At 41.6% G+C, this 24,374-nt stretch overlaps 2 protein-coding genes across 6 annotated transcripts in view; one reads left to right on the forward strand and one right to left on the reverse strand.

The window, feature by feature from the left end:
• Window positions 1-1,883: 1,883 nt before the first annotated feature.
• The window catches only part of LOC138602072 (BCL2/adenovirus E1B 19 kDa protein-interacting protein 3), a 31,585-nt gene continuing 9,094 nt past the window's right edge, over window positions 1,884-24,374 (reverse strand). The window contains exons 2-7 of one of the 2 annotated variants that reach the window (XM_069673459.1): window positions 10,221-10,279; window positions 5,660-5,810; window positions 5,340-5,421; window positions 4,911-4,984; window positions 3,969-4,115; window positions 1,884-2,627 (exon numbers count right to left, since the gene is read on the reverse strand). In XM_069673459.1, the coding sequence (XP_069529560.1) occupies window positions 2,579-2,627; window positions 3,969-4,115; window positions 4,911-4,984; window positions 5,340-5,421; window positions 5,660-5,810; window positions 10,221-10,263 (546 nt within the window). In that variant the 5' untranslated portion in view covers window positions 10,264-10,279 and the 3' untranslated portion in view covers window positions 1,884-2,578. Of the gene's footprint in view, window positions 2,628-3,968; window positions 4,116-4,910; window positions 4,985-5,339; window positions 5,422-5,659; window positions 5,811-10,220; window positions 10,427-24,374 lie in introns of those variants that run through there. The other variant, XM_069673458.1, reaches the window with a different exon arrangement.
• The window catches only part of LOC138602071 (mucin-2), a 45,113-nt gene continuing 41,395 nt past the window's right edge, over window positions 20,657-24,374 (forward strand). For 3 of the 4 annotated variants that reach the window (XM_069673454.1, XM_069673457.1, XM_069673456.1), the window contains exon 1: window positions 20,657-21,221. The gene's annotated coding sequence lies outside the window, so the exon portion shown is untranslated. The other variant, XM_069673455.1, reaches the window with a different exon arrangement.

A 24,374-nucleotide genomic window follows, 5' to 3' on the forward strand; every position in this document is an offset into this window, starting at 1 on the left:
TTGCATTTAGCCTCTCAATCTCCTTTTCTTCTGACATCGGGTAGGCCAAATGTTAGCTAAAGATGCATTTAGCCACCATTTATTTTATCCTTCTAACCAGTAACATTAGCTAATGTTGCATTTAGTCTCTAAATCTGTTCCTTTTTTCTTTCTAAGAACTAGTAAGGTTAGCTAAAGATGCATTACATCGCTCAATTTGTTCCTTTTTTTCCTGCTAAGAAAAAGTAATGTTAGCTAAAGATGCATTTAGTCTCATAATTGTTCTTTTTCCTGCTAAGAACCAGAAACGTTAGCTAACATTGCATTAAGTCCCTGAATCTGTTCCCTTTTTCCTTCTAAGAACCACTGACATTAGTTAAAGATACGTTTAGTCGCTCAATTTGTTGATTATTTCCCTTTAAGAACCTGTAACGTTAGCTAATGTTACTAGCACAGACAAAGTTATGGAAGGCAAGATGCTTTGTTGGGAGGACACTTGTGTAAGTCAGAAGGTGAACAATGATAACACTGAACTAACAAATAATTTGATAATGTGCCCATTTATCTTTTGTTGACATGTTAGTTAAGTTAGTTTCATCATAGTTTTTGTTTTAAAAGATTTGTACCTTGGAAGACCCAGTGACGTTAGCTTACATTAGCTAACGTTACTAGCACTAGGTTACAGAAAGCTCGACAGCCTGTGGAGGACAATTGACAAGTCTAAGGGGGGACATAAATGGGCTAGGACGAATAGTTATCTAATATGCCCCTGCCTCTATCATTCATATTATTGTCAAAGTATTATTTGACTACTAAAATTGTATTTTATGGTACTTTTGTTATGTGTAGGATGTTGTTAATACCAGTTTTTAAGTTGGTACAATCCTAAAAAATAAGAAAGTAGTTGTCATATGCAGGAATAATAGCTCTTATATCAATAGCTAAGAATGATGAATGGACATTTCCTAAGCACATGTACTTGTTCATCTACCGACAAAGTGCTTCCTTGTGCTTCTTGTTGTGTTAAAGTGATGCCAAAACATGCAGTAACTAAGCATGTGCATGTGGGTGTTTGGTGAGGACGTCTGTGAATGGGAACCAGGTGCGTTTGTGCTCTTGTTGTTGCATCGTCAGCTTGGTGTGTCTAGCAGTAGCTTAACGAGCTCAGCAGGACCCCTCACATCAAACACGCCGCTAATGGCTGATAAACGCATTGGGCTTGGCCAGGCCGGACGACAAATGGGCACGTTTACGTGCACTGCTTAAAAAAAAAAAACCTCGGTGTGTTTCTCAGACCCTCTGTTCACAGTCCAGGCCAGCTATTTTCATGAGATGTTAAGAGGAAACGGCTCTGTGGTTTACGGGAAAGCAATAAAACGTCAAATCGTTGACTGGTCTGACAGCAGTTTAAAAAAAGAAAGACGTGTGTGAGGTAATGAATGACAAAGGCAGATGGAAAGAAACAAGCGGGTGTGATGTCATAACGTTTCTGTAAGAGTCATCGCTGGTGGTTAGAGAAAAAAAAGACGAGTGAAACACACACCAATGAGCTTATCAGGACAAATCACTTGGAGTTATTTTCAGGGATCTACCTCAGATGGAAAAGGGAATAAATGTTAAACAGATGCTTTTGGTTCATTTGCAGGCTGTTAGCAACACAGTGGGTCGTCTTTCCTTTTAGTTTTATACGAATACCTACGAGTATTATCCAGACAACCATGACCCAAAGCTATAAATACATTGTACACAAACAGTATAAATTACAGGTCCAGGCTTACTTCAGGAAATCTTTGTGCTTTGCTGGCTGAAAATGTTTCACTCTCCCTCAAACGAGATGAACATGTGTACGTCAATCGCTGCCTGGAGGAGGCTGGAGGAGAAGAATAAAAGACCCAAGAGGCACATTAAGGTTTTGAGGAGTGAAGTTTAATGGGGTCGTGATTGTCTTTGTCAGAAGGTCAAATATTTAATCGGTTTACGGGACAAAAAGCACAACCAGCGCCATTCCTACAATCACTCAGCCAACTAAAACTCTACATTAGATACACCGTCAGGGCAGAACAAAACCCCAAGTACCACTTTTAGCAGCTCAGTCGTACAGAGGGTCATTACTTTTGACAAATGACAGACATTTTGCTTTTTCAAAGTTGGGGGCAAAAGGCTACCACATATTATCTTTTTCATTTTGCCGAACACACTGTTCCCAACGAACCGTTTTTATCTCCCTCTATCAAAAGGATTTATTGTTCTAGCTGGGTAAAACTCTTTCTCTCCTTTCTCTTGTATCTGGGCAATCTCTCCTCGCTGATTACATTTTAGCTGGTTGAGATCAGTGTTACTCTCCGGGAGAGTAAAAGTGACCTCAGTCTGACTCATTGGTCGGCATCCATCCGCTCTCGGGGCCCTACGACACACACAGACTGACAGAGACGCTGACAGAAAGACAGATGAACATGGAGACGGAGATACAGACAGGCAGGGTCCTAAGGTTGCCCCAAAGACAAAGAAGGAAGGAGGCAAGTTATTGCAGTGTAGAGGGCGGACTGTGACCTTATTGGTCAGACTGTGAGCGTAAGGGGGCGGTGGGCTACAGCCAACGTCACAGCGTGCTAGTCGTTGAAGCGGCCAATCGCTTTCCTATGTAGATCCTGAAAAAGAAAAGGAGTACTTTTTAATTGCCTATTTGCTAAACCCCTCCCCCCAAAACAGCAGAGGCCCAAACACAGCTTAGCGACTCTAGCTAGCTTTAGCATGATGGTGCAGCTATGGATTTCTCAACATGTTTAAGTGGTGTGCATTGGTTGTTAGATGGTTTGTCTTTTAGTCTATAATAACAATAGCGCAAGTGTAATAAATAGATTAAACAGCGGGTACATCTGCTTTTACAAGATGCAATCGTTAGCATGTTCATATAACTAGCTTACACAATATAGTTAGTGTTACTTACAAGGTCAAGAGGCCATTATTTAGTAACGTGAAAGGTTCACCACAAGCACATTTTCTGAGTAGTAGTTCCCTACTGTGTTTAACTAGATTAGCTTGACTTTAGCTCACTGGTCCACAGAGCAAGAACACGAGCTTGTCCTTTAACTCCGCCTCCCAACCACCATGACTCTGATGCACGATTCAACTATTATTCTACAACTGTTGGACCTAATGAGTTAAAATAAGGGCTATCTCAGTCTGGTTAGTTGATGTATCTTTATGTACATCTTTTTCACAAAGTAAGTTGATGGTAAGTAGTACTTTTGGGGGCGTCTGCATCACGTGATGGACCAGGAAGTTGTAATTGCACAGATTGGCATCTATGTCTAATTAGCTTCAAAGCCTGGCACACTTTCTGGTGACTAAAAATCAGAAAGCATAGCCTAAATAATGCTCTTTATTTACTTCCTTCTTCTAAACATGTTGTCAGGTGAAACATAAACTAAAGTTATAACCCGGAACATGCAGCTTAAGCCTCATTTTCATTGTAGTTCATGTACAGTATGTGTTACCAAGACGTGGATATCAGACCCAAAATGCCATGTATTTAGTCCAATAAGATTTGCTTGCCTGGTGCTAATACTTTTTAGCTTCTAGGTTTACTTTAAGGATATGCAGCCCACTGTTTTTCAAACGTTAAACCTCCATGGATCAAAAACTAATCATAGAAAGATGTATAAATAACCTTGTTCCATGTTGTGGCTATCCTGGGAACGGTTTTACAGTGAGCTCTTTTATAATGCTGGTTTATGGGGAAAATGCTGTTTTGGGCAACGGCTTAATTTTTGCTGCATTACTGCAAGTGGCCACTGGGCAGTTTTTTAAGAAACCCAAGTTAATCTGTCGTCGTTATCATGAGCAGTTTATGTCAGAGCGAAAAGCTAAACAGGCGTGGCCACAGTAAAGAAGGGGGATGTGGCTAAGCAAATAATAAAATGTATTTGCACAGATATAAAAAATAAATATGGAAAAAAGGGGTCCATGGGCCTGAGTGTGTTTCTTACCCGACTCCAAGTGTGAGCAGGTGTGAAGCCAGCAGTGAGGGGCCGAGTAAGAGGAGGACATCGGAGGAGAAGAGTCCCCTCTTCATCACCTCTGACTTCCTGACGCTGAGGGAGCTCGGCTGCTTCGGGTGCTGAAACACAAACTCTCTGCAGAGAGATAAAGAGGAGGACGAGGAGCAGGAGATGAGAAACGCAGATAGAGGGAACGCGGAAAGAATAAGAAAATAAACACAGATAATGAGAACACGAGAGACGAGTCAGAATGCAAGAAAGAAAGGAGACAGTCTGAGACCATTAAGAGCTACTACCTGTCAAACAGACTTATCGTTTAGCAGAAGATGAAATGTCAAGAGTGGAAGAGTAAATAAAAAGAAGAGTGATTCATGTGTTTCACAACACTCAAAGGGAAAATCCAAAAAGAAAATTTAAGACGGCATTTTTAACGTGCTGTCAAACTGGAGAGACACGAAGACTAAACCTTTCAAGTAAAGTCTGACTTTTCAACTCCTGCCAAAAACAACAATGCCCTCTTTAGCTAAATGTGAACACAGTTTTCAGAGGCCGTTATGTAGAGTTACTTTTTCTTTATAAGCAAGTCTAATGTTTTATTTGTGTACACATTAAACAAACTAGATACAAAGTTTTAAGAGCGCTTTAGAGGTACTGGTAGGCAGAGTTTTGAACTATTGGCAGAGCTAGGTTAGCTGCTTTCGGTCTTAACGCTAAGCTAAGCTAATCACATCCTGCCTCTAGACATAAACGTGGTATCGAAATTCTCATCTTACTCAAAAAAGTACCATTCATTTCAAAACGTTAAACATATTTAAATATTTAAAGTTACTTAAAAGTGGCCTATAACTATAAAAGTGGTTTAATATCACAGCAAACATAAATAAATATAGAATTGAATGGAATTAATGACACTAGAAGAACAGATCTTACTTGGGTGGCATATTTTCAGGTCTACTGGACCAATCCCACACCCAGTCAGTGTCTCCTCGCCGCTCAACCTCCTCCTGCAACATGCATAAAGGATGGCGTGATGAGTGGAGTAAAAGGTAGAGAAAGGGAAGAGGAAGCAGAGTAAACAGAAGAGAAAATCAAGGCAGAGAAACTGTGAAGAATCATTGACACATATACGTCTTTTATACTGATATTTACTTTGATTTGTGTCTTGCAAATCAGTATCAAAGAATTCTCTGTGTTTAGGTAAATGTTTAGCAATACTGTCAATTAATCGACGTGTAAGTATACTGAATTAAATTTGTAGTTAAAGGGATTGAAAATATGCCATCTTTTTGTTTCTATTACAACAATAAGGTTGAAGTTATCTGATGATTACTAACAATACAAGTGTAGTGAAGAGAATACCTGTATGGGGACATAGTCACTGTCATGCTCACTAGTTGCTCTCGGGGAACCAGTGGACTGTGGAGTCACCGCCTGTGGAGGACTGTGGACGACAAATTGATATTAACAATGTCGATTAACTTCCCAGAAATGAACAGACTGCTTTCTTAACAACAATTTGTGTTCGAACAAACACAAAGAAAGTAAACACATTGTGAAAAACAAAGTTGCACTGAGCACAGGAGGAAACTCATTACCGTGCAAGTTATTTTTACATCCCGCTGTGCAGAACAAACCCCCAAAACCCCCAAACAAAACAATACCAAAAACTGCACCCCTACCTGTCTCTACTCCTCTCACACTCGAGCTGCGCCTCCAGAAGGATCCTCTCCAGCTCCCCCTGCAGGGCAGAGGAGATGCTGTCCTGCGGCCCTGTCAGACTCTCCCTGCGGCTCACGGCTGCGATCAGCTCCTCCAACTCGACCCAGGAGCCTGATGATCAAACAATGCAAGCAGTTTGTAATGATGCTCAGGCAGTCAGCACGGAGGCAGAACACAGCAGGGCTTCATACACAAACTGTATATAGACTTTAATGAGCCGAAAGGAGCTGTGATGAGACAGGCAAACACATCTGAAGCCTTAAAACTGAGTGTTTACACCGAGTCACTTTTATACAGTGTGGAACATTTTATTCACGGCTTTTTATCACTACACAGTGGAATCGACCATATTCATGCAGAGGCCGTTTTTCTCCTATGTTATAGGAAAGGGGGAAGCTAATGCTCTTATAATGTTGTACCTCTACTTCAAGGTTGTAGGTTGTATAAAATAAGGGTATCACACAAATCCTTTCATTTCACAGCACCTTGATTGATCAGCAGTTGACAATATAAATGATAACCCATTAGCCTTGGTCAGACAACAGCTAACGTTGGTTAGCATTCAGCTACTTACAAGATGATGTTAGTGCTAGCTAGAAAGTGGATAAAATACAAACATTATCAATTAGAAGTGTCGTATAACAGGAAAGCCTCAAATTCTCAGGAAATGAATGTTAGCAAGGAATTAGCTTCCTGCCTAATGTAATATTAGCAAGGAAGTGCATTTTAATCAGCTAGCTTACGTTATGTTAGCTAGGAAGTGAATTCTGACTAGCTAGCAAACGTAATGTTAGCTAGGAAGTACATTTTAACCAGCCTGCTTACGTAATGTTAGCCAGGAAGTTAATTCTGACTTGAAAGCTAACATAATGTTTGCTAGGAAGCTAATTCTAACTAGTTAGCAAACATAATGTTAGCTAGGAAATGTATTCTGACTAGTTAGCTAACATAATGTTTGCTAGGAAGTGAATTCTGACTAGCTAGCTAAAATAATGTTTGCTAGGAAGTGAATTCTGACAAGCTAGCTAACACAATGTTAGCTAGGAAGTGAATTCTGACTAGTTGGCTAACGTAATGTTAGCTATAAAATGGTTTAATCCTAGCTTTGCTGTTGTCTAACAGCAGCTAATGGGTTATCAAATGTGTTAACCATTGAAATATGTCACGATGTCCCTCCAGATTTTCAGTATCAATTTTCTTATCAGTTGCTAATTAATCAAGAAGCAGTACAAAAGGTGATAATTGTCAGATGCCCTACATTTATACCACTTGACAACCTGAAACACAGCAGTACAAGATTATAATAGCTTGTTAGCTTCCCAGTGTGACAACAGAGAAAAATTAAAGCCTGATGAATATGTTGACTAAAACGTATTATTGTTGGGCATTAATGAAATATAAGGAATCTCAATTGTATGAAGCAGATGCAATAAAATTGTATTCTTTCACATTAGTGTCCATTTAAATGGAGAGGCCCAGATTAAAATTAACAACTAACAAAATCAGTTCTTGAAGTTTTATCTGAGGCAATAAATTATGAAGAACATCATTTTCATATTAAAAGAAAACATAATTACTAATGAATTTAACTTGAAAAAAAATCTGTGAATTATGCAGATTTTCGACAACATTTTCTGTCTATTCTCTGATTGAACAAACATTCCTACTTTTATTTTAATTCAATATTTACATAGCCTAATATGCAATACACAAACTTTGTTTTTCCATTTTATTGACATTTTCCAAATTATTGGTGTTTCTTCTTATTCTACCAACTTACTTTTAGCTTGTCTTTAAATTATTGACCACTTCAGCTGTCCTAAAATAACACAGCAATCCCATTCTGTTGTTCATAACCATATTAGCGACTTTATTTCCCTGTAAAATATAACAGCTATTGAGTGGAGTATAGTTTGAAAAGACAGGCGTGTGTGATGTTGTTGACATATCGTGACGTCACGCATGTCCTGATGTGACATTTGATATTCTGAGAGCCGCTAAATGCAGGATGGACATCCGGCTGGACTTTGCTCTGCTACACACATGTTCAAATACACACACACAACAACACACACTCGGACAATGAACGAGCCTGATTCCGTCCATCAATGAGTTTAAAAACGCACAGCACATGAATGAATGAATGGACACGCAGGTTCACCGGGTACATGGTCAGGAAGAGATTTACACATGCACACACATATACACTCACGCACTCGGGTGTGTGTACGGCGTGCACGCACACGGCCAAACAGTAGGGCAGGGATAACTCGGCCTGACAGCATGCTTGCTTACGTAAGATCTTATTTCTGTTAGAGATTAGCCATTCCCCCTCCTCCCTCCCTTCCTCTGCTTGTTTCTCTCTTGTCATCATGTCTGTTCTCCTCTGTGACACACAGCATTTTACAAAATATCAACACCTCATCTGTCCACCAAAGTATGATGTGATCGCTGTAATCTTCACTTTATGACACTTTAATCTCACAAGCAGCAGAGGGGGGAGAGACATGAGTGGGCACAGAGCTGGAGGGAGGGGGGGGAAACTGTGCCATTGCCCTAGTTATTTTTCTACAGAGGGGAGTTATGACATAACAACTGCCTTGTTGCCTGATTTATCTATCTGTCGCCATTCTGCAGCACTAAATCAGTGTCTATGGTGCAATCCTGTACACATTCATCTGTGCCACTGCCAGCTCGTCTTTATGTAATGTGGACAAGCGCTGGATGCTGAAAGACTCAATGAACTGCAGCACGACACTCTCATCTTCTGATTTGCTTTTAGTGTCTGTTTAGGGACTGTGGGTTGTGTCTTTGCTTTTTGCTGAAAGGAGGGTAGTCTTTTGGAAAGGCTTTCAGTTTTTCTTTCTATTTTCTATTTCATTTTGCTTGTTTCTTGCAAGATTCACTGGAAAACGAACAAAATAGTTATGTCTACCTTTTGTGCGCTCCATAACCACACAGGTGAACTTTGTCATAGGACAGCAATATCCACCGATAACGACATTTTCAGTTTGTTCACAAAAAGTTTAAACACACTCTTTAAACTCTGAAAATGTACTTTAAAAGTATATTTTAAAAAGTATTTAGTTCTTGTGTTGCTAAAAACAAAATGTAGAAATAAATTTAATACATTTTGTACATGAAGCGTGTAATTTCCTGCTCACCCTGAAGAGGCCAAAAAAATGGCAGCATATGAAACTTCAGATAAGGCATCTGTAATATTCCTAATGAGCAATAATATTTAATGACATAATCTCATCTTTTTTTAAATGAGTTAATGACACTCGACTATAGAAGATCTCCATGCATCCAACTCTTATAATTCTGTTACTTTAGCTGGCATACACTCTTATTAATTCACATTTTCCAAAGCTTATTTTGTGTAAATTTGAGTTAAATTTGCACTACGTTTGTTTGGCAACTGGTGCCAACATCTGCCATGTAGTTGCGTTACAATTAGACTGACAAAAATAAAGAACAGCTGGAATCCTCTGCAAACCCCGCGCATATTTGTTATGATTTTGGCACTACTTTATGCGCAGTGTGGCTATTTATAAATGACTCTTTCTTTGACATACTGAACTTGAAATCAGGGTTGAGTAATTAATTTAGGCAATTAAAGTAGAGGGGTGCCAAAACAACATCAAAAGATTACAATCAATAGAGCTAGATGAACAAATTTATCACATAAATCAGCTGATACTTGTGTGGATAGATTAGCACCGGGATATGTCAGCTGATAAATTAAAATTGCAGTACAGAAATAATCAACTAGGTTAGATCTGATAAAGAATAAGTGTCTGAAAAAACTAAAATCTTAAGGATCTGTATAAATATTTTATGTTATTTCATGTAAAGTTTTAAATCCTAAATGTCGGTATCTGTTCTGACCTAAAAGAATAAGTATCTGTCGAGCCAAGCCCATGTCATGATTACCTTTAAACCCCCAATTAGTTTAGTACAGTCCCACAGTGTCCTGCCATAACACTGCTCCACATGTTAGCCAGCATGCTACGTGCCAAACAATGTTCACACAGCACAGTGGAGCTATAAGCGTCAGGAAATCTCTGCAGCTTAATTGGCTTACAGAGATACAAACAGGTGAGTCAGGGAATCCGTTTACACAATGACAGTGTCAGTGGCAACAACAATGCCAGCTATAAAACTGGCAGAGACTTATTTATTCCCTGTGTGGCAGACTCTCTCACACCTGCTCCCAGTCTGACGGGCTGTTAGCATCATGTCCGCCCTGCTGGGTATCTGCACGTCAGAGCTGGAGCCATGCTGAGCTAATGACTGAGGTCACTGCTTACATTGTTTACCTACTTTGTTTACATGTGAGTGGAGAAAATAGACCCATCTGTGCACACATACAGCAGCTTTAATGCAATCATTATCTATTAGCTGTTTAGTTGCAACGCCTTAGCTAGTATCTTCTACGTCATAGCTGCAGAGGCAAATTAATAAACGTCATGATATTACGAAAATAAAGGCCTGGTTCTTTCCCCCACCATCACTCACCGTAGAGTCCGTCCTCTGGTGTCTGTGAGCCGGACAGAGACATGCCTGAACGCCGGGTGCTGGATGGAGAGAGAGAGAGAGAGAGAGAGAGAGAGCGAGAGAGATGCTGACACTGACCGCGAAGGACAAGCAGGTTCAAATAGGTTTCTTTCCCTCTGCGCGTTTCGCTCAATCACTCCTGTGTTTGTTGTGGTCTAAAAAGGACACCGGGCACCGACGCTGCGATAATCCGCCTCCCCTCCCCTCCCTCCACCCCTCCTCCCTCCGTCCCCCCTCCCTTCCCCACGTGTCAGGAGCGGAGAGGTAAACAAAACAAGCCGAGAGCTCAGCAGGTTAAAAGTTACGGCGACAACAAGGTGCATAGAGTTTGAAGCAGGTGTGCGCCCTAAATACTGTACTGTAATCACCAGTTTTTATAAGGGAGCTTTTGTGGGCTCAGATGGAATTAAAAAATATTTGTCATCCTTAAGATGCTTATGTAAGAAACGTTACAGTTCTAACATTTCCTTTTCACAAGTGTTAGTTAATGGGTTATAAGGCCCTTATATGACTTTATAAGAGGCTTATAAACAGTGTTATGTGTTAATAATACTATATTAGCGTGAATCCTAGCATAACGAACAAGCTTGTAATTAGATTAAAAGACATTTTAAAGCACTTTTAATAAACTTGACAGTTGATAGACGTAAGATGTATATTAAGAGCCATATAAGTTTCTTATTATTGTCTATATTATATTACAAACACATTTCTTCATCTTACCAAAATATCTTCCTGTCATTATGAAACCTTTCGAACCCTTTTTTTTCTTTGCTTTACTAAAGTTAATTTTTTTTGTATTTATTTATTAGTACTTAACAGCCTTTATTACCTAACTTTTGTTGGAGAACAGGATCTACACTACAGAAAAAGCAAAGTCTTGTTTAGGCTAATTGATCCTAATTATGCACATATTAACAGGTTGTTTTAGAAGCCCCTTTTACACTGCCAGTTCAAGTCAGGATTATTACGCCTCTGTTATGTTTTGTCCTCAATCTAAAACGCACAGAGGCGGAATGGTGGAGCGAAGTTGTTCCGCCTCTGAGCCAGCATGGGAGGTAGTAAGAGAGGCGTCTGTGTGAGCAGCGGAGCTGGCAGGGCAGAACAGCGCTGTGTGTGTGTATTTGAAGCATGCGCTGTTTGTTATCACCTCGCGCACGTTTTGCTTCACACACACTGGGACTACTGTATGCTGGCGTTGCTTGGTCCAATGTAAAATGGCAAAGGCTGCATGACAGCGGAGCTTCGTTATGGCGGAAGCACACTGTAAAAAGGGCTAAAGATAATCTTTTTTTTCCCGAAAGTTCAGCTGTAAAAATACAAATACATTACCAGCAAGTGCTATGCAAATATGTTAACAATACTTACCTCTACAGGTCTTCAGGGTGAGTACTAAATAAGTTTTGATTCATTTGGCTGGCCTAAAACATTCGACCACCCGACTGTCCAAAGCACTGTCCTAGTTTAATATCCAAGCACCTACACTACCCCAGTGCTCAGAGCTTCCAGAGGGGGCAGAGTCAGCTAAAAGTACCGTTAGCTGCATGGCTAACTGCGCTAACTAGCTAACAGCGGCGGTTACTTTGGCAAAGCTATCTGTCCATCAGAAACCATTTCTTAGTAAAATATTATCCAGTTTCAACAAAATGTGTTTTATATTTTTTGTTTACAACTTATAAAGTAGTTTTTTTCACAGCATAGACAGTGACTGATTGGCTAACTCGAAGTTAGCCAGATGCCAGAAGGGCCACCCCAATAATGGGCCCCTTAGGCTTCTCATAATGGGTCAGCAATGCATAGATAATTTTGTTTATGATTGTTTTGATTTGAAGTAACTTTATGTATACAGTCTAAGACACTTGAGATAGGCTACCTTTTATAAACTAATTAATTAAATTAAGGCTCAGTTCACAGAGGGCATGAACCAGACATTCAGCAGGTCACGCCAGGCACCAACATCAGCATGAAGGTAGGACACATTAATGTATTGTTATATACTGTGGATGTGTGCAGAGCTCTTTTTATGCTCTGAAGAAGTTACAGTTATATGCACTCTCGCTGTATGCAGACTCTTTTTATGTTCTGAATGAAATCTGAGCCTGTGCTCTTTTCATGTTTTGGTGGAGCTGTTGTATACGCACTGCGCCTGCTCCACTTACCGCTCACCCTAGAGGCCAAGAGACTTCTGTTGTGATGACTGGATATGCAGCCTTCTTTTGTTGCACTTTTTCAGGTTTGTTTCAGGTTTGTTCATTGATGTAATTGCAGCATATTTGTTTTGGGATCTTGAATGTGTTGGCATTGCTTCAAAACTTCTTCATGGAAATCTTTTGAGCCGTTGTAGCGCATTTTCCATTGTCGGCTAATTTTTCGCTTTGAGGCTAAAACTATTCTGCTGCAGAGCTGCTGGACAGGTTAACAATGAGATTAAAGTCGCTATAAAGCTAATGCAAACTGTCTTTTTGTTTCCACATCAATTATAGAATCTCTAAAGTGCTTTTACTGTAGCATCGTGTGCCTGTCAAACTGTACTCTGCAGAAAAAAAATAAACAACAAAGATAAAGATCGGATTGGACAGTATGCCAAGATACCCAATTACCCAATATTACCTGGCTCTATCAAAGGCAATCATACTTCAAAGGCCAAATCACTGACATGTCATATCTAGTTTGCTTATGTTGAACAAAGACAGAAAATTAAGCACATTGCCATGAAGGTATGGGTTTAAAAAGACTGCATTAAAATTTCTTCATAGAAAAAGGGACCTATGTGTTACTGTGTTTTAAAAAATAAGGAGGAAGACAAAGAAGTCGATGCAAAATATCTTTAACACCACCTCCGGTGTTTAACCTTGTAAACATCTCCATGTGGTGTTTTTCATGTGCTAGAAGACATATCAGGGACAACATCAGCAGTCATCTCCATGGCTGGGCCTGTCTGCTTTTAAACTGCAGTGTAACAAGGACAGGCTGAACAACACGTTTTCAGATTGGCAGGTTTGAGACGTCACAAACCTAAGGAGCCAATCCCGTTAACGGACGGGGTGACGCTATGCATATCATCATGTGTAACCTATGGCAACCACTTCAGTGATGCGTGAGCCAGCTGTAACCGCCATCGTCATTTTTGCAAACTCACTACTGACTACTAACGTTAACGTTACTACTGCTAATGACTACATTTTAAGCTAGCTAAGTTTCAACAAGTTGCCACTAAACGATGGCAGAGACGTGTTTTGTTTTTGAGACGGAGGGGGCGGTTGGAAATTTGCATAGTGGGCAGGGACTATGCAGATTCGGGAATTTTTAATGAGGGAGAAGGAGGAGATGCCTTGGGAGGATTTTTACAAGGTAATTAAACATATTTTGCAGAAAAAACATATCAGACACAATTTATTATTTCAAGCAGAGCATTTTATGTGTCTTAAAACATGACTGGAGCTGCTCTTTGAACTGAAAATCTCGAAGATTTCTGTTTTGTTCTCTTGGGCGACCCCTGATGGCGACATACAGTTATTGCAGGAGCACACTTCCCAATTTAACCAGACATTCACGGTTGGCTCCGGTTGTAACTCTTGATTTTCCTCACTGATAGTCGCTTTCCTTTTTAGACTGCCTTCATCTGAGTGTCGACTTTGTTTCTTTTTCTTTGGATTTTCACTTATTGTTGAAGTTGTATCTGTAGTCATCGATCTATTCTTTGTTTGTTCAGCCATAGTAGATTACTGTTTACTCGCAACACTTGCAGAGACCAGAAAAGAAGCCGCTTAGCTCCGCCTACCCTCTCTGGCAGACCAACCAAGGTTTTCATCAGTGGGCCATAGGCTCACTCACCATAGTGTTACCTCATTCGGCGATAGATAGTGACTTAACAGACATTTAAATGAAAATCTTCAAGATTATTACTTTAATTAAGGTCATCCTATAGTGTTCTAAAGTATTCTACATTAACCTGCTATATTAGAAACAGTAATGCTTATTAATAAAATGCTTATGATTATTGCCCGAATCTAAAAAATATACATAAGAAAGTAAAGAAATGATTCCTTTTTAATCCTTGGCGCCGCCTGGTTGGAGAGTTTCCTTTGAAGTGTGTCTTAAAAACATCAAATGAAATGGACCAAAGCAGATCAGGATGTTCATGGTTGCTGCATCATCACTTTATCAGCACCATATAGCCTATGTATAAATACACCTGCAGGAGAACATTTTTAATGAATCAGATCGAGAGAGTGTCCCATATATTTCTCTTTGTATCTGTATCCAATGAGCCCTGTGGCCAATGATTCATCTATTTCTGTGACATTCCTTTAAGACTCTTGGCATCGGTGACATCAGCAGAGCTCAGACGCGGTGCTGGATCTCGTTCATGGAGCCAAGAGCGGAGACGTAACACAGCAGGGTGCAAACACACACACACACACATACACACATGCGCAGTATCTTCTCATGATACTTGTAATGAACATTTCACCAAGCACACACAAAAAAGGGTCAGAATCATCTGGAAAGTGCATTTTGATGTTGCATTGCCTAACATTAAGAACAACATCGCCCCCTGGTGGACAGAGCTGAAAACATTCTGTCCTGAAGCCATTCATTCCTCAAGCATCAAAATGAAACCTCTCATGTTCTACATCTTCATGCTAATTGTGCTTCAGCTGCTTTAGATCCTGAAAAACCTTTCCTTAAATCACTTTCCAAGGCTTTGAAGAAGCAGAAAGACCGATTCGGCGTATTGTTAGTGCCGCACAGCAGCACCAGAATCCTGTCTCCTTTCACCGTCTGTCTTCTCAACCATTTATTATGTTGCAGAGCGGCGTTTCCCTTCTGACCTCCAGCCTTGTTTCGAGACAAGAGGACAGCGGAGAAAGTCATTAATCGGCCCAGAAACAAAGCAGGAAAAGTTCCCTCATCCATCAAAGGAGCTTAAAGTCTTTGACAATGTCCTGCACTCGCCTCAGATCAAAACGAGAGATGCCAGCCGCGCTCAGGTCAGGTCCGGGCAAATGACCGTCCTCCTTGTTCATCCATCAAGCCTGAAACAGATATAGCACAATAATAAAACCTTTTCAGGTAATGGCCACAGTTAGATATCGTCATTAGGCATGTCCCCTATCCCGAAGCCTTGTATGAGGCTGTGATTGATGACTTGATCTGAGTGTACATTAAAGATCTGCTTAAAATTCAACTTTTTTTGTAGCCGCTCAGACACGGAGGCTGATTAATGAGAGCGGGAGAAAGAACCGGTGTTCTTTTGGAGGCTCTGTGGGCACGGCAAAAACAAGGTCTGATTGGCTACTTGCGCTGGACTTTGGATGATTCTGATATATAATAATTACAAATCCTGGCCCTACCCCGAGGATAACTGATTTATGTGAACAACACAAAGCAGAGAGAGAGAGAGAGAGAGAAAGAGAGAGAGATACAGAGAGAAAACAACTTGTACTGCAGCTCCTATACACAGTTTACCATCTTATGATTGTGATTTGAAGGATAACAAAGCTCAGAGTTTACAGCCACACACACACACGTCTGAATAGTGAAACAACTCCTACTTGAATCACTGACATGACACTTCAGTATCTTAGTTTCCTACATGCATTTGTTTAAAAAAGGTACGCTTGGTCCCAGCCCTCTTGTACAGGTGGCTTCAACTAACTAATGTGAAACCAAAGCTAACGTTGAGTTATTGTTTAACAGGTCGGGCATTTCTCATAACCATGTGTTAGACATTTCAAGAGGCCACCATGTGAGTCTGAATCATTGACTGTATAAAAAGATGGACGACATGACAGCTCCCTTAAAGTGAAGCCAAACCCTCTCTATCGCCCCCTGCTGACTGGCTGCAGTATAGGTCATAAAGCCCGCCTCCTCCATGTTAACAGATGGGACACGAGTCAAACTATAAAATCAAAATACAGGTCAAATAAATTTTTCTCAAACATGGTTTCTGTCATTACAGTTAGTTCTTATCATGCTGATGTACGTCCAAGTGTTCATTTAAGTTTATTTTTAATTAGTTATTTGATGCTGTAAAAAGGATGATTGACAGCTCTGTTGACAAATCCGGCTCCTGCAGCCGATCTGTTCAGGATAAGCAGATCAAAGGAGGAACGTCGAGAGGAAATGTAACTAAAACATTGAAGTCACTGAAGTTTCCAAATCTGTGAGCGTCTGCTTCAGACCAACACAAAGAAGCTGTTCTGCTGTTAAACACGCCGACGTGCGGGATCCTTAAAGTTTTTTCGATAAGTTAAGCATGTGTTTTGGTTAGCAGAAGTGGCTACAGCGGCTCCACCCTCTGGTCTCTACTGGCTCCAAATGACATCACCATCGCAAGATGGCAGTGCCTATCACATGCTAACATTTGCTTATTTGCATGTACACTTGAGGCTAAATGATATCAACTTTGTAGGTATTAGGTCATAAACGCTGAACAGATCATCCATTAGGGTTTACTTAGCTTAAGTAAAGACATTTACTCAACCAACACAATTTACATTAAATGCAATATATGATATCTGTCAATACATATACCAGCTCTCAAACTGTTAGGATAAACTAATGTTATTTCTGAAGGGTCTTAACTGTAAGTATTATTTTTATGCTGTCAAGAAGATGCAACAAAAACAACAGAACAGGTCTATTGTGGCCCATTAACATCCTCATTTCTGTTTCATCTTCTAAAGCCGTTTGCAGGCAGCGACTGTGTCTGTGCCTGAAGATTTCTGAAACTATAAAGAACAGCTTCTTAGCTCCCCCAGGATGTCTTAACCCTCAAACAACTCCTCCTTTAATCACCAGCGGGACAGTTGCGATGGTGGAGAGCTTCAAACATCGTCAAAATATAATGGACAGTAAACTAAATGCCACCTTAAGCGCTGCCAGCAGTAAGTCTTTGTGGTCTGTAAACTCAAGGTCCTCTCTGTAGCTGAATATCTCCGTCTGTTTGGAAGCCTCATAGAGTCAGTCCTCCTTTTCATTATCTTCCACTGCTCCATCTGCTGCTTCACCATGCCGACAGTCTCCTACAGCCACAAACGCGCTCTGATTCTAACATCACTCGTCTTTCAACTCTCACAGACGTCAGCGTCGCTGCCATCATGCAAAGCCAAGCTCTCAGTGCAGAACATGACCCTGATCATCCAACGTGTCTACCAGTGCGTCACTCTGCTTCAGTCCGGCTGCAGGTGCAGATCCAGGAGCCTCTTCCTGAGTTATCTGGGTAAGTTTGCAAGATATTAGTTTTTATATTAGCCCGTGTTATAGATTTTTAAGGGTTACATGTTTTACTGAGCAACGGTATCAAGATAACCTCATCCCTTCCTTTTGAAACAGGCAGGTAGTATTGCTACTTTCACCTAAAACAGTAATAACTGCCTTTTACGCCAGTGGGACGCAGTGGAAAGAAGTTCTGAACATTATTTTGACATATCATTTTTCAAGTTGATCCAGCATCCAGCAGTTAAGCAAGCAATATAATAGTTCATTTAGAGTTTTGGTTCTGTATGTGGGTCAAATATTTGAGCTCTTTGAGCTCTGTCTTTGGTCTCCACCAGCTCCTGAGGTAAACAGTCAGCTGTTTTAGCTGCTAATACTCAGATATGCTCAATTGGTAATCTACAACTTTAGCTTTTTTAGGTCTGTTTTTAGTCTCCACCAACTCCTGAGAGAAATACCTTTTTCTTAAGCTTATACTTAAAAGTTTCCCAGCTAATCAGAAAATGTTAGCTTTTTTTTAGCTCTGTCTTTGGTCTCCACACACTCCTGAGGGGAAAAACTTGCACTTTAACAGCTAATGCTCAGATAGCTTTACCAGCTAATCCAGCGTTTTAGCTCTTTTAGCTCTGTCTTTTTTCTCCACCAGTCTCTTTAGCTGCTTATGCTCAGACATGTTCACGAGCGACGTCATTATTTTAGCTTTTTTTAGCTCTGTCTTCTGTCTTCACCAACTACCTAGAAAAATGTCTGTCTGCTACTGGCGCTTTAACAGCTAATGCTCAGATAGCTTTACCAGCTAATTCAGCGTTTAAGCTCTTTTAGCTCTGTCTTTGTTCTCCACCAACTCCTGAGGTAAATACCTTGCTCTTAAAGTCGAGGTGAATGAAAAATGTCATTTTAATCCTTTTGGATCACATCCCCGGTAATATTGTGCATCTATTTGACAATATAGGCCAAAAATTTGTATTCTTATATCAAAATCAGATCATTTTTTCTTTCGGTAAAACTAAATTTCACGCGTGCTTACGTAAGTTAGCACCAAACAATTTCAACCAATCAATCTGCAACATTTAGCCGCAGAGCACCAAGAGCGCTTGGTCAGTTAGCTAGCTACTGCGCTGTGGAGAATGTCTGTCTACGCCCACTTCTCAACGATCAAATCAAATCCCTCTAATGATATGTCCCGCCTGCACGTCCTGTTTCACTCGGAAATACGTCACAATACGATAGCTAGATACTCTGGAATAATAATAAGATAATTTAAGCTTTTTTTTAGCTCTGTCTTTTGTCTCCACCATTTGCATAGGAAAATATCGGTCGGCTATTGCTAATTAGCTGCTAATGCTCAGATGTCAATCAGAAAATGTCCACACACTCCAGAGAGGAAAAACTTTAGCAGCTAATATCCTTTCAGCTAATCCAATGCTTTAGCTCTTTAAGCTCTGTCTTTGTTCCCCACCAACTCATTAGGGAAATATCTGTCTCTTTAGCTGCTTATGCTTCAACATGTTCACAAGCTAAGTCAACATTGTAGCTCTTCTAGCACTGTCTTTGGTCTCCACCAACTTCTGAGGGACATATCTGGCTCTTTAGCTGCTAATGCTACACCAGCTAGCACTGACTTTGTATCTCTGTCTGCTGTTTGGTGTTGCTTTAAGTTTGCTTTATACGATTGTAAACATGGTACTTATTATACCAGCTGAATATTAACGTGCTAGCATTGTTAATCTGGTCATGTTAGCATGATGATATTAGCATCTAGCTCAAAGTACAGCCTCACAAAGCTGTTAGCATTGCTGTAGACTTTTCTCTTTTCTTTTTTTTTTCAAGCAAGTTTGCTTAAAAGTTTTGGGAAGATTTAGTTGCTATGTGCTGCCACATAGTATCCACCACTGTGGACATCTGCACATGTAAAATATACATGTGTATGTAAAATATCTGCATGTACTGTGCTGGATTTTTGTCGTAGTGAAAAGGCTCGTCTTTAAATTCATATGTACACTCCATGTATTCCATATGCATATCTCATTATATCCTATTATGTCTCGATATCGCAGCAGACGGCGTGTCCATTCATCTCCTATTACCGTATATTCTGCTGAAGTAATTGTGCTCTTTCCATGAAATTGTATTTGAAATCCATTCAGATGAGGATTCCCAGAAACGGGCTGCGAGAGTGTAAAAGCAAGAACATCTAAGAGATGTAAAAATAAGATGTTAATGTAAGTCTGATGGAGAGCGAGGAGCTGGGACGAGATAAGTGATCAGAGCTGATAAAATCGGATGATGTGTCTCATCCCCTGAGGCGTTTAGGTGTAGACTTTATCTCCCTCTCTCGCTGTGTATGGAGTGGCTTCTACTGAGCAGCCTCAGGTGGCAACATCCAGTGCAGTAGTGACGGGGGTCGGCGTATCGCTGTAAGGAAGAAAAAAAAAGGCAAATCAATTTGTTCTAGTGATCCAGCCAGGACTAAAACAACATGTCCCCCGTGCTCGGAGATTCAGACTGAATCCGACCGAGAAAGGATCTGTGATTAATTTAACATAAACTGGTGTTGTGCCCTTTAATTTGCATGCACAAACACTTCCGCATGTTAATTCAGAGAGGCCTGACAACGCTGGAGTGGTTTAACCTTCGCTGACTGTCGCTCCGCCGCCCGCTTCACAGGCCCATTGTCCATGTGTCTCTATTATCCTGCTGGTCATGGTTCCCCGGCTCTGCCCCCGCTCATATGGGAGATATCTGTAGAATAATTCTACCTGTCTGTTCCTATCTCCTTCTCCCCCCTTCTTCCTCCCTCCCTCCCTCTCTCTATGCATGACCTTTCTGCATTCCTCTCCAGCTGACCGTGGTGTCCTGTCAGCTCTTTCCCTTCCTTTCCCCACCTCACACTACTAGCAAACCCCCCCTAACCCACCTCGTGCCCCTCATTTCCACCCCCTACTGACTCCTTCCTTCCCTCTCTGTCCCCTGGTTCCGCCCCCTGGATCACTTTGCTCCCCTCTCTCCTCCTCTCTCCTCCTCTCTCCGTCTTCCTCTTTGCCCTCTGCAGCTGTACATACTCTGCTTTTTAATTAGACCGACTCGCTAGCTCCTCCTCCCTCTGCCTTCCCACTCTCCTCCCCCCCTCCCGGCTCCCTCCCTCCCTTCCTTTGCTTACAAGGATACAGGGGGCTTGCATGGCGACACGGAGAGGGGGTCACGATGGAGAGACGCAGCCAGAAAGAAGGAGAGAGGGAAGAGGAATGAGACAGGGAGAGCTGAGAGGAGCATCTGAGAGGATAACTGCCTGTTTGCTCACTCTTGTCTTCTTGCTCCCCCTCCTGTCCGCTCACTTCCACTCAAACGCTCAGACAGCTATAGGTAGGCACAGCGGAGCACTGAGCAGCTGAGGGATGGATAAAAAGGTTCCCACGTGAAAGGCATGAATCCACAGAAGAAGAGGAGGGTGAGCTAGAAGAAGACACAACCAGAGAGGAGGACAAAAAGAAGAGAGAGAGGTGAGGAGAGGGAGACGAGAGGAGCAGATGGACTCTAAAAAAGAGGAAGGGAAACGGCGTGAAGCGCGCCGAGCAGCAGTGACAGAGAGGTGGGAATAAAAAAGCAAACATGAACGCCAGAGGGATGGAAGAATGGGCTGAAGAGACGTGAAGGAGTAGCGGAGAAGAGGAGCGTTTTCGTGGGGGGAAAGAGAGAAAGAGACAACGCGGAGGGGGAAAACGGGAAGAGAGAGATGTGGTACGTGTGACTCAGTTCTGTGTCCTGATGGAAGAGAGTACAGCAATCTCCCCCATCAGGCTTCTCTCAGCAGCACCATCGCGATAACCAAGTGAGAAAGACCCGAGCTGAGGACAGATTTCAAAGCATCAGTGAAGTGTCTGTTTTGATTCCTCACTTGTTTTCTCTTTTGAAATTCTCCTTAAATGTGAAATAAAGGGAAAGAGAGCCCGTCCTTGCATGTGTGCGCACACGTGCATGCGTTTTGTTTATGTGTTATGTTTTTCTGCAGCTGTTTGTGTGTGTGCGCGTGTGCACATATTTATCCTGACAATGGGGGTGTGTTTGTGCACTCACAGCGTGCCTGTGTTTGTGTAAAAACCTCCTGAAATGGGGTCGTCCGTGTGTGTGTGTGTGTGTGTGTGTGTGTTCGGATGCTGGGATTTGCTTTAGCGCAGGTGTGGGAGTTATTTTTCCGAGATTGTGCAGCTTTACGGGGAGCTTTAAAGAGTGAGGAGCTTAGATTGGTGTGTCGGTGATGTAGCTTTGCAGATTCCAGCAGCGTGCTTTCATTGCATATTTGTCATGAGCTGGACTGTGTGTGTGTGTGTGTGTGTGGTGGGAGGAGGAGGGGGGGGAGTGTACGCAGAAAGTTTGAGGAGGAGGAGGAGGAGGAGGAGGAGGCAGTGAGTGAGGGAATTCCATTTGTATGGATCTGTATCTCAGCGAGGTCTAACGCACGCCGCCCTGGCTGCATGAGCGTTTAATATTTAAGTAAAGTGGGAATTATTAATGCGTTCTGATGATATTTGAACGTCATGACGACACATTAAAAAATAATACTTCATTCTTCATCGTTTACCTCAGATATCCTCTCATTGACTCGTGATTCAAATTTAATTGCACATGCACTTTCTACATGCGTGCACAACATTAAACACACATGCATGCACTCACCGCACGCACAGGTGCACATTTACACCCTCGCACACACACACACATTAGCTCCGTGAAGAAATGCTGTGCTGTTAATCCCGCCCGTCGCTGCTCTTACTCTTTTCCCTCGTTCTCTCACTCCCTCTGCTCCCCGCTACAGTATATTTCCCTTTTATCTTATCTCATCAACGTGTCTTTTAAGGGGTCAGCTATCTCCATCTCCCTGCTTCCTCGTCTCCATCATTTAATCCCCCTTTTCTCACATCGCTTATAAAGCTTCCTCCTCTGTCTCCTTTTAATTTTACCCAACAGAAGTCTTAAAGTTTGCTCTTAGAATCTCTGCGTGCGTTTTCATCGGGCTTTATAGGTAGCACTGTGATGTCCTCTTGGGACATCAGGTTGGACAGGGACATTGCAGCAGAGAGGAACCCCCAGGGAGCGGACTGCTCTATATGTACCTACAGTTAACGTGCAGCCGGGCATTAAACACGTCCGTCAAAGCCACCTGTTTTATTCCGCCGCTCATATTTCACGCAGAGACCTTTGAAACCGCTCCGAATCCCGTGGCAGAGTGCAGAGGAGAGACACAAAAGATGGAGCATAAAAGAACTAACCAGCCGGAGAAACAAGACAATTAGGCTGCAGAAGGCGTGCGAGAAAGAAAAGCAATGTTTACTCTGGCTCTCTTTCAAACATCCTCAAATTTGCTCACAGTTGGCGGAGTATGCTTATCACAATCCATTGGCCTAAATATAGGGATTTCATATTAGGCAGAGGATTTTGGTCAAAAGAGGACAGATGGAACAAATCATTTCTGGCACTCGCACTCTGAAAGTTAGAAATAATCCGGCCATCCTTCAAGGAAACTGGCAACAAGGCAGGGTGGCCGCTCTGGCCTCTTTAGGAATGAGCTGCCCGGAAAACACTGCAAGCTAATGTGTTTGTTTGTGTGACGGAGCAAGGGATGTTTAACCTGAAATATCGGCATGCTGTGCTGCTAAATGATTAATCGCAAGTTGTGAATTATGAAGATCTGTCTCGCCAAAGAACAGTCTGGAGAGTCTCAAAGCGTCCTCATGCAGTTTGTACCTTAATAATAATTATGTGTTCATTCTGAAGATTCTCGTAGATGAAGGACAGTCCAAACAAAGCAGCATGGAGTGGACCTACTTTTTGCGCGGTTATCGAGCCCCTCCCGGTGGCTTCCTCTGTGCTGCTCATATTTTCAGTGAGTAAAATAGATTTAAAAATGTTGTACAAGGTGGAAAGGATTACAGCGGCACGATCATGACCTTTACGCTGTTACACTTGCTATAATATTATTGTTGTTTTTTGCTCACGGAAACAACAGAGACATATTTCCCCCTTTGAAGTTAACATGGCGAATTCTATATTTACCAGCAAATAGCTTATTTACACATCCAACAGTTCCATTACAACATTAATAGCTATTGGGGTCTAGTTTCTGTCAATCTGGCAAATGTAAGTCCACTATTAACGCTCTTTTAGCTCCATTTTTGGTTTCCACCAATGACTGTAGATAGACGACGCGTCTCCATCTGCTCTCATTGTACGAAATTGACTCTAAAATAGCCCACGTGACGGCCGCTGCCATCTTGCAATGGTGATGTCATTTGGAGCCAGAGTTGTGCAGTAGAGATCGGCGGGTGGAGCCGCTGTAGCCACTTCTGCTAACCAAAACACACACTTAACTTACCGGACAAAAACATGAAGGGTCCCGCGCTTCGTCGTATTTCACAGCAGCAAGCTTCTTGTGTTGGTCTGAAGCAGACGTTCACAGATATGGCTTTAGTTACGTCTCCCCTCGCCGATCGTCTCCTCTCGCCGATCGTCCTCCACTCTGATAATCCGGAACTGATCGGCTCCCGGAGCCGTTTGTCAACAGAGCTGTCAATCATCATTTTTACAGCGTCAAATAACTAATTAAAAATAAACTTGATAATAACTACTAGCATGTTAAGAACTTACTTTAATGACAGAAACCATGTTTGAGAAAAAATTATTTTTCGTGTAGTTTGATTTTATAGTTTGACTCATGTCCCATCTGTTAACATGGAGGAGGCGGGCTTTATGAGCTATACTGCAGCCGGTCAGCAGGGGGCACTCAAAATGTTTTGGCTTCACTTTTAGGGAGCTGTCATGTCGTCCATCTTTTTATACAGTCAATCTGGCAAATGTAAGTCCAGCATTCACTCTCTTTTAGCTCTGTTTTTGGTC

The sequence above is a fragment of the Semicossyphus pulcher genome, unplaced genomic scaffold, assembly GCF_022749685.1.
Source record: "Semicossyphus pulcher isolate SPU_LCO1_2020_fin unplaced genomic scaffold, fSemPul1.0.p SCAF_22, whole genome shotgun sequence".
Taxonomy (NCBI): Eukaryota; Metazoa; Chordata; class Actinopteri; order Labriformes; family Labridae; genus Semicossyphus; species Semicossyphus pulcher.